Source organism: Oryza sativa, chromosome 1 (assembly GCF_034140825.1).
Source record: "Oryza sativa Japonica Group chromosome 1, ASM3414082v1".
Lineage (NCBI taxonomy): Eukaryota > Viridiplantae > Streptophyta > Magnoliopsida > Poales > Poaceae > Oryza > Oryza sativa.
This window is the reverse complement of record NC_089035.1, coordinates 5,973,618-5,987,777: the sequence shown is the minus strand read 5'-3', so window position 1 is coordinate 5,987,777 and position 14,160 is coordinate 5,973,618. Positions and strand designations below refer to the sequence as shown.

Genomic DNA, 14,160 nt, shown 5'->3' with positions numbered 1-14,160 from the left:
ATGTAATCGAAAGAAAAAAAACAAAGAGCTACAATGTCTTCGATAGAGAAGAGTCTTGGTATTATCCATTTGTTGAGGCCCGATATTTTCATCGGTTCACGAAATATTCTGTTATCTTTAAAAAGAGTGATAAATAGTTCTAGGTTCGAAAGTTTAGGTCTAAAGTAAACGGTTTGAAAAGTTTTATGATGAATAGTTCCATATTTAAATTGTAAGGTTATTTTTTTCGCGAACGCGCAAAAGGATTACACGTTAATATATTAGAAGAAGAGAGCTGTAGTTACACATCGCAATCAGCCAGACCGGCTTATGTCAGGGGAAGGGAGAAAAAAACAAAATGAAAAACTGAAGTGTAAGGTTATTTTTTAAGACCTTAATCCAAGTTTTAAGTTGTAAAACAGGATGTACCTTCATTTATGTTGATATATAGGTTTGTACACCAACATGCTACTCCGTAAATGGTACTCCTGCTTCATGATTGTTAAATCCACGGGCATGCATCCATACCCGGCTCTAAAGAGTTGATAGAACCATGGGCGGTGTACGTAAACGGCCAAAGAGCGAGCAGGCTAAAGTACAACGTGCTATCAATTCAGATACCGCTTTGATTTATTCGGTTCATTTAACCACGAGGAAGTAATAATAATATAATCAATACAACTAGATACCTGAGGCCCCTACATGACAGGCTAAACCACAAACACGTATCCTCTCATATATTTTTTTTAAGATGATGCACATACTATAGTACTATCCTCGATTCTTCATCACGGATTCACGGGACGGAAGGTCGGATCTTGTGCATGTTGTTGATAGTATTTGAGTATTTTATTTTATATTTTATAGCATAGTGACTGAGTGACACGAGAAATGAAGAATTTAATGCTTACGTGGAGCTAAAATATGTGAGCAAATTTCACGACGAGCAGCGAGCAGACGGTCCCTGTAGCGGAGCAAATTCGTCAATGACAAATTGACAATTGACAAACGACAAATAGATTTATACAAATTGAGATCCTCTGCTTTTATTGGTGCCGTGCCTTTATCACTCACAGGTGGATACATGCTTCATCAGACCCACATGTCGATTACATAGACACCTACACTTAAAGGTAGAGGAGCTTGATCCGATCTATACCGATATCTTGGCGACCCCACCATTCTTTTTTACCTATTCTATTTATCTCAAAATAAAATTATTTCTAATAATAATTACTATAAAAGTATTTTAATAAAAAAAGGTTATTACGATTTAACCATATAGAAATATTTTTTTAGTATGTGAGATATGTGAAAAGTAAATTTAGTTTTGGACGGAGAAGTACTCCAACCGTTCTAAAAATATCAATCCAGATAAGAATTTGACGTTATCTAGAACAACGAATCTGGATATTACTAGTTGAAATGTCAATCTAGATTGGTGTCTTGGGACGGAGTAAGTAGAAATTAAGCTCCAGGCTGCACGCCGGCCTCCTCCCGCCGAACGGTTTCGTCAACTTTAATTCTCCCTGAAACGGTGACACACATCACCAACCAATTGTCACCGGTGAATTAGAGATCCGCAAGCAATTCACAACTTTACCGGAGGTAGCAGTTTTTACTGTTCAAACACAGTCCTGTGGCTATAGTTCTAACTGGAATGGTCTTTCGACGAATCATAAATTGGACAACAATGTAACTAATCCCAGGAGAGATATCGTTTCTTGCACGCAAGTTTAATCGTATCTGCAAAAGAGATTACTACTCTGGATTTTTTTAGGCTTTTCTCTCCTGCTCTTAAGTTAGCACACAGAATTCGATCCACTTCCAGTTTGGCAGTTTCAACCTACTACTCGATCGGCGAGAGAGAGCCATTTGATTGCAGCCACTAGGCCGAGTGAAATCAGTCGACGTCCATGTAGGTTTTGCTTAGAATCTTGGGATTTCCAAGTTGACTAGTGGCGTATGATGTTACACAGAGATGGAAACAAATAGTGCTCTAAATAAAGTAGCAGTACACTACTACTCTTGCACGTTGAACAACTAACATGTCAGCAGTAAGAACCCTGTTCCTTGTTCAACGTGTATGAAAAATAAACAAACCAACAGTTACTGCAAATTACTACTCCTACTAGCAAATTAGTAGCAGAGAAATTAAGGGTCTAGTACACATACTAGCTTGTACATGAGGTTCAGTTTTTCATCGATCGATCTGAACTTTGCACATATAAGTATCTTGATTCCAACAATCGAATCCCACGTCTCTTTTCGTATCACGTCAATTAGTCGATCGATCGGATCCATTTCAATTTTATTAGTTGCTGTCAAGGCATAATGCGATCGATAGCGAGTCGGTGTGGGCAGGGAGCATGCCAGTTGTGTGAAATGCTATCGACCATTAGGGGGTGTTTAGATGGGGCTAAAACTTTTTAGCCCATGTCACATCTGATGTTTGAACGCTAATTTAGAGTATTAAACATAGACTAATAAAAAAACTAATTTCATAAATAAGAGCTAATCTGCGAGACGAATTTTTTAAGCCTAATTAATCCATAATTATGAAAAGTTTATTGTAGCCTCATATTATTAAATCATAGCGTAATTAGACTCAAAAGATTCGTCTCGCGAATTAGTCTAAGATTATGGAATAGATTTTAAAATTAGTGTATGTTTAATACTCTAAATTAATATCCAAACTATCATATTCTCTGTTTCTCAGACATGCCCTTAGTCAGGTAGAAACATGAACGTGACTCTACTAAAAAAACGGAAAGAAGAAGAAGAAGAAGAGGAGAAAAAAGAAACATGGACGTGACTTCAGGTTTGAAAATTCCGACAGAAGAGATAGGTAGAACAGTGAAAAGATCTCTAGGCTGTGTTCGGCACTTTTTTTTCCCAACCGATTTTCCTCGTTTTACAAATCGTTAAACGGTGTGTTTTTAAAAAAAAAATCTACGCGAAAGTTGTTTTAAAAAAATCATATTAATCAATTTTTAAAAAAGATTAGTTAATACTTAATTAATCATACAGTAATACATGCTTCGTTTTGCGTGCCGGGTCCCACAGATACTACTGTGCCTTAAAGACTCACATCACAACACAATAATAAACTAATAATCCATATAATATTGTACTACCTCCGTCCCAAAATATAGGTATTTTTGGCTATGAATACAACTAAAAAGCCTATATTTTGGGACGGAGTGAGTAACTTTTATGTGGTAGATACCTACTCCCTCTATTCCAAAAAAAAAGACAATCTGAATATAGATGGGACATTACCTAGAACAACGAATCTGGACATGTTTATAGCCAGATTCATTGTCCTATATAATGTCCCATCAATGCAAAGGTTGGCTTTTTTTTGTTGGGACGGAGGGAGTACCAATTCTAATAACTTGAAAGATGACTTTGCAAGAGAATTTTAAGTACGTGCTGAAATTGCGAGGGAACTTTAGGAAATCAAGACGAAGTAAAATTCTGTACAAAAAGTTTGCCATTTAGGATTCTTCAACAAAAAAAAAGTCCTTTGAAATTTAAACTGAAACTATCAGTGAGCTCTCTTGTATGCACACTTGCACAGAAATTATGCAGAAAACAAAATCAGCCTTGGCATTATAAAGGCATATTGTTGCTAAGCAACCAGCATAATCTGTTAGTCTAAACAACCATAAAAGTAATATTTAGCTTAGAACATAAAAAAATACTTCCATTTCTAATACATTGTCAGTTAAACTATTGTTTTAGTTTTGTTGGGGGAGAAAATATACAAATGACGCTAAGGACATGTACAATGGATGCCAATAATGGTCTCTTAGCGTTGCTAATTAGGAAAACTTATTGACATGGAAGAAAGAGAAAGAGAAGAGATAAAAAATCATTATTATGCATAACAACGGCTGAACAACGACTATTAATCACTATAATATAGAAATATGGTTGCATGAGGATAAAAAAAGGAAATAATATTAACATAAGGAATATTTTTTGAGTTAGTGATTAGAGTTTTTGTCGTCTCAACAATTGTAAAGACATGATCTCTAAATAATCTTGTATTATTTAAGAGACCATACTCGTCTCTATCATCGAACATGCCCTAGTGCCCCTAGCTCACACAACGAGATTCACGTATTCTTTTTCATCCTACTAATAATAGGCTTGTGTATTGTAACATTTCAGAAAATAGATTGACAACTTATTAGCATATGTAGGTTACTGTAGCACTTATAGCTAATTATGGACTAATTATGCTTAAAAGATTTGTCTCGCCATTTTCATGCAAACTATGCAATTAGTTTTTTCAATTATCTATATTTAATACTCCATGTATATGTCCAAAAATTCGATGTGATGTTTTTAGGAAAAAAAAATTTGAAAACTAATTGCCCTAGTAGGTTCACTGGCATTCTCATTATGGACAGAACGGTGCATATATAGCTCGGCCGGCATTCTCATTCTCATTCAAATCCTCCTCAACACAGGTTTTCTCACCATTCTTTTTCTTTTTAATAATCTGTGCTAAGTCTCTCATTGTTCCTTAATATTACCTTATCACAACTACTCGCCAAAATACAAGACGAAATCAAGATATATATAGAGCATGCGTGGGGAAAAAACATTGCGAGAATATCCGCTTAGGTTTCTTTAGTATGCTTTTTTTGTGTTTTCCTTTACCTTGTTTCTTTCACCTTCCTTGTTGACATTGTAAATACTTTCTTTTCTGCTTAATATTAATATAACACCAGCTTAGCCTTCTGTTTAAAACAAACGAACACCACGACAGGATCAATGATAAAGTGCTGCCGTTCTGTGCTTATTAGGGCCTAGGGCACCACCCTTAGCCACTTTGAGCAAGTGGCATTAGTGCCGGTGCCAGTTCTCATGATGCTTCGTATAGAGGTGCTTGATTAGCTAGGGAAGAAGCATCGTGCGGAAGATAATTTATTTATTATCTCTCTTAAATATAACCATTATTATAATGATAAAGTATGGTCAAGTACATGAACACGTTTGTCCTCTGGCTGAATATAAGTTTTATTCCCTATACCCCAAAATATTGTAATTTTTGGTTGGATGAGATATATCCTAATAATATAAATCTGGATAAGAGACATGTTCAGACTCGTAGTACTATGATGTCCTATCTAACCAAAAGTTGATATATTTTGGAACGGATGGAGTACGGTATTTTAGTAAATTTAGACATTTAACAATGGAGTGATTTTACAAATTTTTAAGAAGGTATCAAAAATATCATATCATACCTTCCGTATTAGTAGAAGGTACTAAAATTGACATTAAATTTAGGTATCTTTTAAAAACTGTAAAATTCCTCTTAACTATGTTCCAGCAAACTTTGCCGAGGTGCGTCCAGCCTGCAGCCGGCTACGACAGTACGACCTTCTCATTTCTCAATGACTGCCTAGCTTCTCCGACCTCCCGCTCGGACCTCCAACGGCTGAGATTAACCTGGGCAGACACTTGCCTACAGCGCCAACGCGCAAACAGCAACCACTAGCAAACCGTGTACATTACCGACCAAGCCTCTCTCCATCCATTTACGCTCGATCGAACGGCCCAAATCGGCGCATTACTAGCACGGCGCCACGGCCACGCGCAGCGCGTGTACGATGCCACATTGCCACCTCGCCGCTAGCTCGCTCTCGCGGTCTCGCCCTCCCCCGCGCGGCCGCGCCTATATAAATAGAGAGCTCTCGCCTCGTATGATCGTATCAAACTCAACCATCCTTGCTTTGGCTGCGTAGCGTGTAGCGCGCGCGAACGAACGAACACACCAAGCTTTGCTCTGCTTTTCCTCTGTCCAAAACAGCCGGCCATGGTGGTGCTTGCCAAGGGCGAGCTCGAGCAGATAGCCCTGCCGGCGGCGCACCCGCCGCCAGCCGACGTGCGCGCGATCGACCTGTCCGCCACGGGTCCCGCCCGCGCGGCGGAGGCGCGCGCGCTGGTGGCGGCGTGCGAGGAGCAGGGGTTCTTCCGGGTGACGGGCCACGGCGTGCCGCCGGGGCTGGTGCGCGCCGCGGAGGCCGCCGCGGCGCGGTTCTTCGCGCTGCCGCAGCCCGACAAGGAGGCCGCCGCAGGGGCGCCGCTCGGGTACGCCAGCAAGCGGATCGGCAGCGCCGGCGACCTCGGCTGGATCGAGTACCTGCTACTCTGCCTCGCCCCCGCCGCCGCCGCCGCGGCATTGCCGTGCGCCGCGACGTCGCCCACGCCTCCTTGCCCCTTACGGTAAATACCGATCTTTCCAAACGCAGCAGCAGCAGCGCCCTACTGCTACTATCTCGCGGTGTTCTAGATTATATCTTTTAAGATTTGATGAAGTATAATTATAAACGTTTTATTATCGATAAATACATCGTTTATCATAAAAAATTAATTAGTCATAAATATGAGTATGCCACTGTAATAAATCTAAACGGTGAATCGTATTTTGGCACGCCACCACGTGCGGGGTGCGTCGGATTTTGACCGTTCCGGGAAGGAAGCGAGCGAAGGCACCAGGCGGCTGGACAAAGCGGTGACATCTACGTCTGCGTTGCGCGTTGCACCGGCGGGTTACTGTTGCTTCCGTGCCGCTGCCTGCGCAGACAGATACATGCACCGTTGCTGCACGCATGTCACGTCTCTCCTCCGTTCCTTTGGGCATTATTAAGTCCAGTCATCGTTGAATCATCATTTTCTTCGCATCACTTTATTTTCCTTTAACAAACTTTAATAATTGGTCCATTGGAACGTTCGTGTCAAACAGTAGATGGAGGGTCCGATCCTAGTGAGCTGAGCTCGGACAAGTGGAGTACTTGTTTCGACAGTACGGACACATGATGTGTGCAACACAGGGTTTATTGGGGTGTAGTGTAGGGACTGATCTGAAGTCGTTATACGCGCGCGCGAGCAGCAAAACGGAATCATGCTATTATTAGTTCCATTCCATTTTGCTGTGTAGTAGTATAAGCAAGCGATAGTTTTGTCCAGGAATCTTTCTGATGTTCGCATGCACCAGCATTGGATACCTTAGGACTTGCTGTTCTTCTTTTCCCCGTGTATTTCCATTTGGCACGTGGAACATTTTACTTGAGTTGAAGTTCACAGGAACGTCAGCAACATTCTAAAAAGCTCATTAAGTGTGGTGTGTGGTGGAGCCATGTCACCCATGTGCGCATGACTTCACTCATTACCAGTGGTCTAAGAGGGTGTTTGGGAGAGACTTATGCTTTTGTGAAAGGGACTTCCTATTTTCCAAACACCCCTAAATTATATTACCAAAAAATACACACGTACGCATATACTTAATTTATCATTGGTTTTTATCTTTTTAAGTCTTAGAGTGTAATAGTGTAGTGTTGTGTGATTGAGAAAAGATTCGGGATTCAAATTCATGACGTGGGTATCGTTCTCCATTAATTAATTCGAGTCACGCATATGTTTTCAGACTTTCAGCATTACTCTTTCCGTTCCATATAAAGTAAATCTAGAACCGAATATAATACATTTTAATACTATAAATCTAGACATATTTATATTTAGATTCGTCGTGGATGTATCACCTCCAATCTTAAGTTAATTCTTCTAGAGGGGCTTTTGATACATTCATAAATAAGCGTTCATTTATTGTAGTGTTGCCCATCTGGTAAATTAATAGTGAGAAAATCGTGTGGATAAGATCGCCCATCGTGGCCGCGTGTCGCTTCACAATATCTCGGGGCCGACGTACGGAGACCGGCGCCGGCGGCTCCGTCTGACGCTGCCGTTTTGATTCACGTGCGCGCACGGTCGCATCGCCGTACGTGGCGCAGCTCGCCACATCGGTCGCATGCATGGTGGTGATCGACCAACACCACCGCCGGATCATGCATGATGCATCTCCCCTGACCTGCGGATCTGCCCGTCTCTATCCACAAACCTTTTACATCATCACGATCCAAGCCGCCGATCGAATTCGTTGCGCGATTTTGGCTTGATCTCTTTGTTGGTTTCTTCTTCAGTTGCGTTCTGCGTGAACCGCGATCGGTGGTTTAGTCTGGTTTGTTTATTTTGCTCGCGGTGCAGGGAGCTTCTACGCGAGTACAGCGCGGCGGTGCGGCGGGTGGCGTGCGGCGTGCTGGAGCTGATGGCGGAGGGGCTCGGCGTCGGGCCGGCGGACGCGCTGGCGCGGCTGGTGGCGCGCGAGGACAGCGACTCCATCCTCAGGGTGAACCACTACCCGCCGCGCCCCGATCAGCTGGGCGGCGGCGGCGGGCCGAACCTGACGGGGTTCGGCGAGCACACCGACCCGCAGATCATCTCCGTGCTCCGCTCCAACGGCGCCCCCGGGCTGGAGATCTCCCTCCGTGACGGCGCCTGGGCGTCCGTGCCGCACGACGGCGACGGCGACTCCTTTTTCGTCAACGTCGGCGACACCCTCCAGGTACGTAGTACACGTACTATACTTCCGTTGCTTGCGTGCACACACAAAATTAAAGGTCAAAAAGTTTGGTCACTTCTGCTGTTTCGCGTACGTGCCCCTGTCGATGTCGAATCGACCGTTCCATCGATCTCCAATCCAGTCGAGCAAATCAGGGTGATCAGTGCACGATCGACTGCACGGTGTACTATGCGTCAAGCAAGCGCCATCAACGCACGGTTACTTGTATGGTTAACTAGCACAATCATCTGCATGCCATGCATATATAGGGCCCAGCCTGCACGTGAAAACACGTACACTTGCATGCTAGTACGTACGTGCCTACTACTACTACTAATGGGTCCATGAACGGTGATGAGATCGATCGGTCACTGCAATTTGCCAACTCTCAAGAAAAGGCCATGCAAATTGTTGCACATCACATCGATTAATTATTGACTTAATTATTTACATTTCTCTGTATCCCTGAGGTTAAATTTCTTTGTGCTGCTCGTGTGTTTGCGCTTTGCAACCCACCCAGGTGCTAACGAACGGGAGGTTCAGGAGCGTGAAGCACAGGGTGGTGGTGAACAGCGAGAAGTCGAGGGTGTCCATGGTCTTCTTCGGCGGCCCGCCGCCCGGCGAGAGGCTGGCGCCGCTGCCGGCGTTATTAGGGGACGGCGGCCGGAGCCGGTACAGGGAGTTCACCTGGAAGGAGTACAAGGGCAGCGGCTGCAAGGGCCGGCTCGCCGACGACAGGCTCTGCAGATTTGAGAACTAGTAGTAGCAGTCATCTGACTTCTATGTACGTTTGTGTATATTAATTCGCAAGTAGTGATTATCACTGTGGTTTGCCTCTAGCAATAGCCTTGTACGTAAATTTCAGTATGTGTTAATCTGTTTATATATAAGCTTCCAGCAAAAGTTGCATGCATGTAAGTGCTCTGTGGACAGTTTAGTTTTATTACAATTAAATGAGCTCTCTTAAGATGATGGTTGCTAGTACACTGGAGCCCAGAAATAACTTTTAAGGTGAGGCTTTACGTTGTTGTGGTTTGGATTGTAATCCAAACTGTTCTTAAATTTTAGAGTTTAATTTTAAAAATAATTATAGGTAATTTTGTTTATTTATCTTATTAGGAACCATGGAAATAGAGCTGGCCAATGGAAGTGACAGAGAGAAAACCCTTAAAACCAAATTCTAAATATTCAATGTTTCAAACATACAATCGAAAGCACAACCTAATACTCCCCCATCCACAATTATAAGGTATTTTGGTCATTTATATTTTCTCCACCAATATATAAATTAAAGCCTGTACATAGATAAAAAAAATGTTTAGGATATGAAGATGTGATCATCTGTTTCTTGGAAAGGGGTGGTTGCTACTTGCCCCCTGTTTCCAATCTTCAATCTTTGATGCAGAAATTAATTTCTTTGCTTTTAGAATGAAGGGAATAAGACGAGTCTCTTAGAGCAGATACAATAGCAGACTATAAAACAGCTATAACACATATCGATGAGATAAAAGAAGAGAGAGATAAGCAGCGGGCTATAGATTTGTAGCCAGCTATATCACGGACTCCAAAACACAGTGTGTATATGATATGTGGGACCAGATATTAATAGTATAGTATATATTTATAAATAATAATTGTAATTAATTATTAAGTTGACTATAAATGATTTGAAGCTAATACTCTTATACTGCAACCTGCGGCAGCATAGAGCCTAATTAAGGAATCTCTGTTTAGGGTTCAAAAATGCGAAAATAAATCCTCTAGTATCTTGCATGATTGGAGCCGGCCGGTCTGCATTTAGAAACCACACAATAAACCGGTTAACTTCAAACTAAATGTGAGTTTTCGGTAAACTTTATGTAAATTTCACAGGTTTTTTATGAAACCATCCTTAGGAATTGATATTCGGTGACCAGTCGCACTTTCTATAGGAGTACTAGTATTTTCCGATGTTTCATGTACTACATACTCCCTCCGTCCCAAAAAAAAAATACAAACCCTGATTTTCGTGCCCAACGTTTGACCGTCCGTCTTATTTGAAAAAATTATAAAAAAAATTAAAAAGACAAGTCACGCATAAAATATTAATCATGTTTTATCATTTAACAACAATAAAAATACGTATTATAAAAAAATTTCATATAAGACGGACAGTTAAAGTTGGACACGGAAATCAAGGTTTGTTTTTTTTTGGAAGGAGGGAGTAGTCGCCTGTGCTGTTTGAACTGACAGAAACAACCAGCAGCCCATCACGAGCTGAGCAGGAGCTAGGTGCAAATGTACCGTACTAACTTAACAGTACTGATTACCGAACAACTGATGCCTGCTCAGCCGCTCAGCAAGAGAATTCATCGCATTCATGTTCTGGGTCAAACAACTGAAATCAGGTCACTCTGCATTACTAGCACGTACACTACCTGTAGGTTGTGGCCCTTCTTCTTCTATCATCAGCATTTGCAACACTGATGACAGGACAAAAGGCCATAGTATCAAGGCAAACAAGGGAAGGAATCCGTACAGTTGTCTACTGCGTTCCACCCGCCATGACAGTAATATGAAGTACGAACCCGACTGCCCTCTGCACAACCCCGACATAGAAATAGTGAAACACATCACAATGGCTTGCAAGTTGCAAGTAAATAGAGGGTACCATTTGGCCATATATAAATTATACTAGTAAGAAGCTCGGACGTCGTAACAGATTTATAGAAATATATAGAAAATTCTACTCCCTCCGTTTCACAATGTAAGTCATTCTAGCATTTCCCACATTCATATTGATGTACGGAGGAAGTAGCTTAAAATGATATGTATTTCATAAAAAGTTTTTCTTTTCCCATTTGCATGCAAATATGCAAATAGCCAATTTGTATGCACAAAAAGAAGCATAAGTAGATATTTGAGTTGCATACATGGACCTCTTCCCTTTTCGTTCGGATCGCTCTTCCATGGTGATCATGGTTCACCGTGAATACATGACGATCAACTGATATTTTCTCAGGAAGATAGAGTGTTCTACCATTTCATTACTGTAAGCCACAAATTGGTTAATTAACCGCTTTTACACATCATTAGTAATGTCCGTGTGTTGCAATTAGACAGAATCTGATGAACTTGGTTCAAATTTCTTGGTTTTTCTAGTGAACGTGGTTCAAATGTTCACTATTTTTTCTCCCATATTTTCTCTAGCTTTTATGAAACGTCTATTCTCTTAATTTTTTTATCTTGGTTTTCTGGAGCGGGTTTTCTTGTGGTTTTCCGGAACGGTTTTTTTTATCTTTTTTCTTTTTGTACGGTGTTTTAGGTGTTTTTTTTCTTAACGATTTTTCTCTCAGTTTGTTTGTATCCCTCTTTTTGGAGCGTTTTTTCTATCGGTCTATATGAATGGATTTTCTCACGGTTATTTTATATGTGGGAATTAATGGGTGAGAAGACAAGTAGGACGACTTTGATTTTAAGGTAGTAGAGATAAGGTGAAAAACAAAAGAAAAACACATCACCGAAGACATTGTTTTTCTACCCATCAATTGGCGCCATCCCATGATCGATTGATCATCACACAACAATCTTCGAAAAAACATAAGAAAGAACTTATCATCACAGCTATTATCATCAGGGTTTGCCATGTGCGGTGAAACGATGCCCTTCCTCCAGGCTCGCTTACGTGTTATATAGGCACGGGAAAAACCCTCGGCGTGGTGTTTACATCTCAACAGAATACATCCTTATCTCAAGTGTTTAGTTACAACAAACTCTAGCTAAGAAGATTCAGTTCTATCTATCCTAACAGAACCAATATTATCTAATACTCCCCCTCAATTGCAAATCTCCAATATTCAGATTATTACGAAACATTTGCAATTGCCGAACAGGAAGAGACTTGGTGAACCCATCTGCTACCTGATCTTGCGACGACACAAAGCGAATTTCCAATTTCTTTTGCGCCACTTGCTCTCTAACAAAGTGATAATCAACTTCAATATGCTTTGTTCTAGCATGAAACACTGGGTTAACTGACAAATATGTTGCCCCAATATTATCACACCATAGCTGTGATGGCTTAGGATGAGGAATTCCACATTACTTCAGCTGTTGCATTTGCCAAAGCTTTATATTCTGCTTCAGTACTAGACCTGGATACTGTAGCCTGTTTTCTAGCATTCCATGAGATCAAATTAGAACCTAGGAAGACTGCAAAACCCCCTGTAGACCTTCTGTCATCTAAATATCCTGCCCAGTCAGCATCAGAGAAGGCACTTACAACACTAGAAGGTGATTTCTCAATTTTGAGACCAAGTTTAACTGTTCCCTGCAAATATCTTAGTATTCTTTTAACTGCTGCCCAATGAACAACAAAAGGATTCTGTAGGAACTGACAGACCTTATTGATTGAGAATGATATATCTGGTCTTGTAAGTGTCAAGTATTGTAAAGCTACAACAATACTACGATACTGACTTGAATCATTTACTCCTAACTTTTCTCCTTCATGAGCCGACAGCTTCTCTACAGTGGAGAGTGGAGTACTTACAGGTTTGCATCCAGTCATACTGACTTGCTTAAGGATCTCATTTGCATACCTTTCCTGACTTAGCAGCAAGCCATCTCCATCTTTCTTTACTTCTATACCTAGAAAATAATGTAACTCACCAAGATCCTTAAGAGCAAAGTCCTTCTCTAGATTTTCAAGTAGAACTGTGACTGCCTGAGAACAAGAACTGGCAACAATAATATCATCAGCATAAACAAGTAGAAACATCACAAGACCTTTCTTGTTAAAGAAGAACAACGAAGTATCTGCCTTTGATGAGGTGAATCCTAACTCCTGCAGCCTCTTACTTAATCTGGAGTACCAAGCTCTAGGAGCTTGTTTAAGACCATACAATGCCTTATCAAGCTTGCAAAGATAGTGAGGCACCTTAGATTCCTCATATCCAGGAGGTTGTCGCATATACACATCCTCCTCAAGATATCCATGTAAAAAGGCATTCTGGACATCCAACTGTTGCAGGCTCCAGCCCTGTGAAACAGCTAAAGACAAAACAAGTCTAATAGTTGTTGCCTTAACTACAGGACTGAAGGTATCCTCATAGTCAATCCCATATCTCTGTTTAAACCCCTTAGCTACCAACCTAGCCTTATATCTATCTATTATACCATCTGCCTTCCTTTTTATCTTATAAACCCACTTACAGTCAATAACATTTGTTCCCTTCTGTGGTGGAACTAGATGCCAAGTTTTATTATGAACAAGAGCAGCAAATTCTTTATCCATAGCTATCTTCCAATTTTTATCATGCAGTGCTTCTTGTAAACTAGATGGTTCTTCAGTATCAGTTAAGCAAGCATATCTTACCGTCCCATCTGTATATTTCTTGGGTTTGTGAATTCCATGGTGCGCTCGTGTGATTGGACCTGGAATTGGCTGTGCTTCTGGCGTTGCCTCGGACTCGACTGCAGAGATGGTTGGAGTAGGCGATCCGGTAGCTGGCGTCGGTGTCGGGCCCGCATCTTGCAGAGACATGGTTGGCCCGAACGCATCTGAGTCGACGTGGCTCGGCGTGGTTGGTGGAGATGACGCCGCCGAGCCATGAGCCGCCGCATCCGCCTCGGGATCCACCTGACGCGACACCGAGTCAGCTGAATCAGCATTAGGATCGTCATCAGCGGTATAATGTTCGCCGGAACTAGCCAGATCGCAGTTCTGCATAAAATCATGGTTAATTGATGTGGATTCGCTATCATTAGCTGCGCTGTTTTCT

General features: G+C 41.6%; 1 protein-coding gene across 1 annotated transcript; it reads left to right on the top strand.

The window, feature by feature from the left end:
- The first annotated feature begins 5,700 nt into the window (after positions 1–5,700).
- LOC4325537 (gibberellin 2-beta-dioxygenase 3-like) lies at positions 5,701–9,382 on the top strand. Its single transcript, XM_015777894.3, has 3 exons — positions 5,701–6,225; positions 8,044–8,401; positions 8,919–9,382. The coding sequence occupies exons 1-3, from the start codon at positions 5,816–5,818 to the stop codon at positions 9,156–9,158; spliced, it is 1,008 nt and encodes a 335-aa protein (XP_015633380.1). The 5' UTR covers positions 5,701–5,815; the 3' UTR covers positions 9,159–9,382.
- Positions 9,383–14,160: the final 4,778 nt, after the last annotated feature.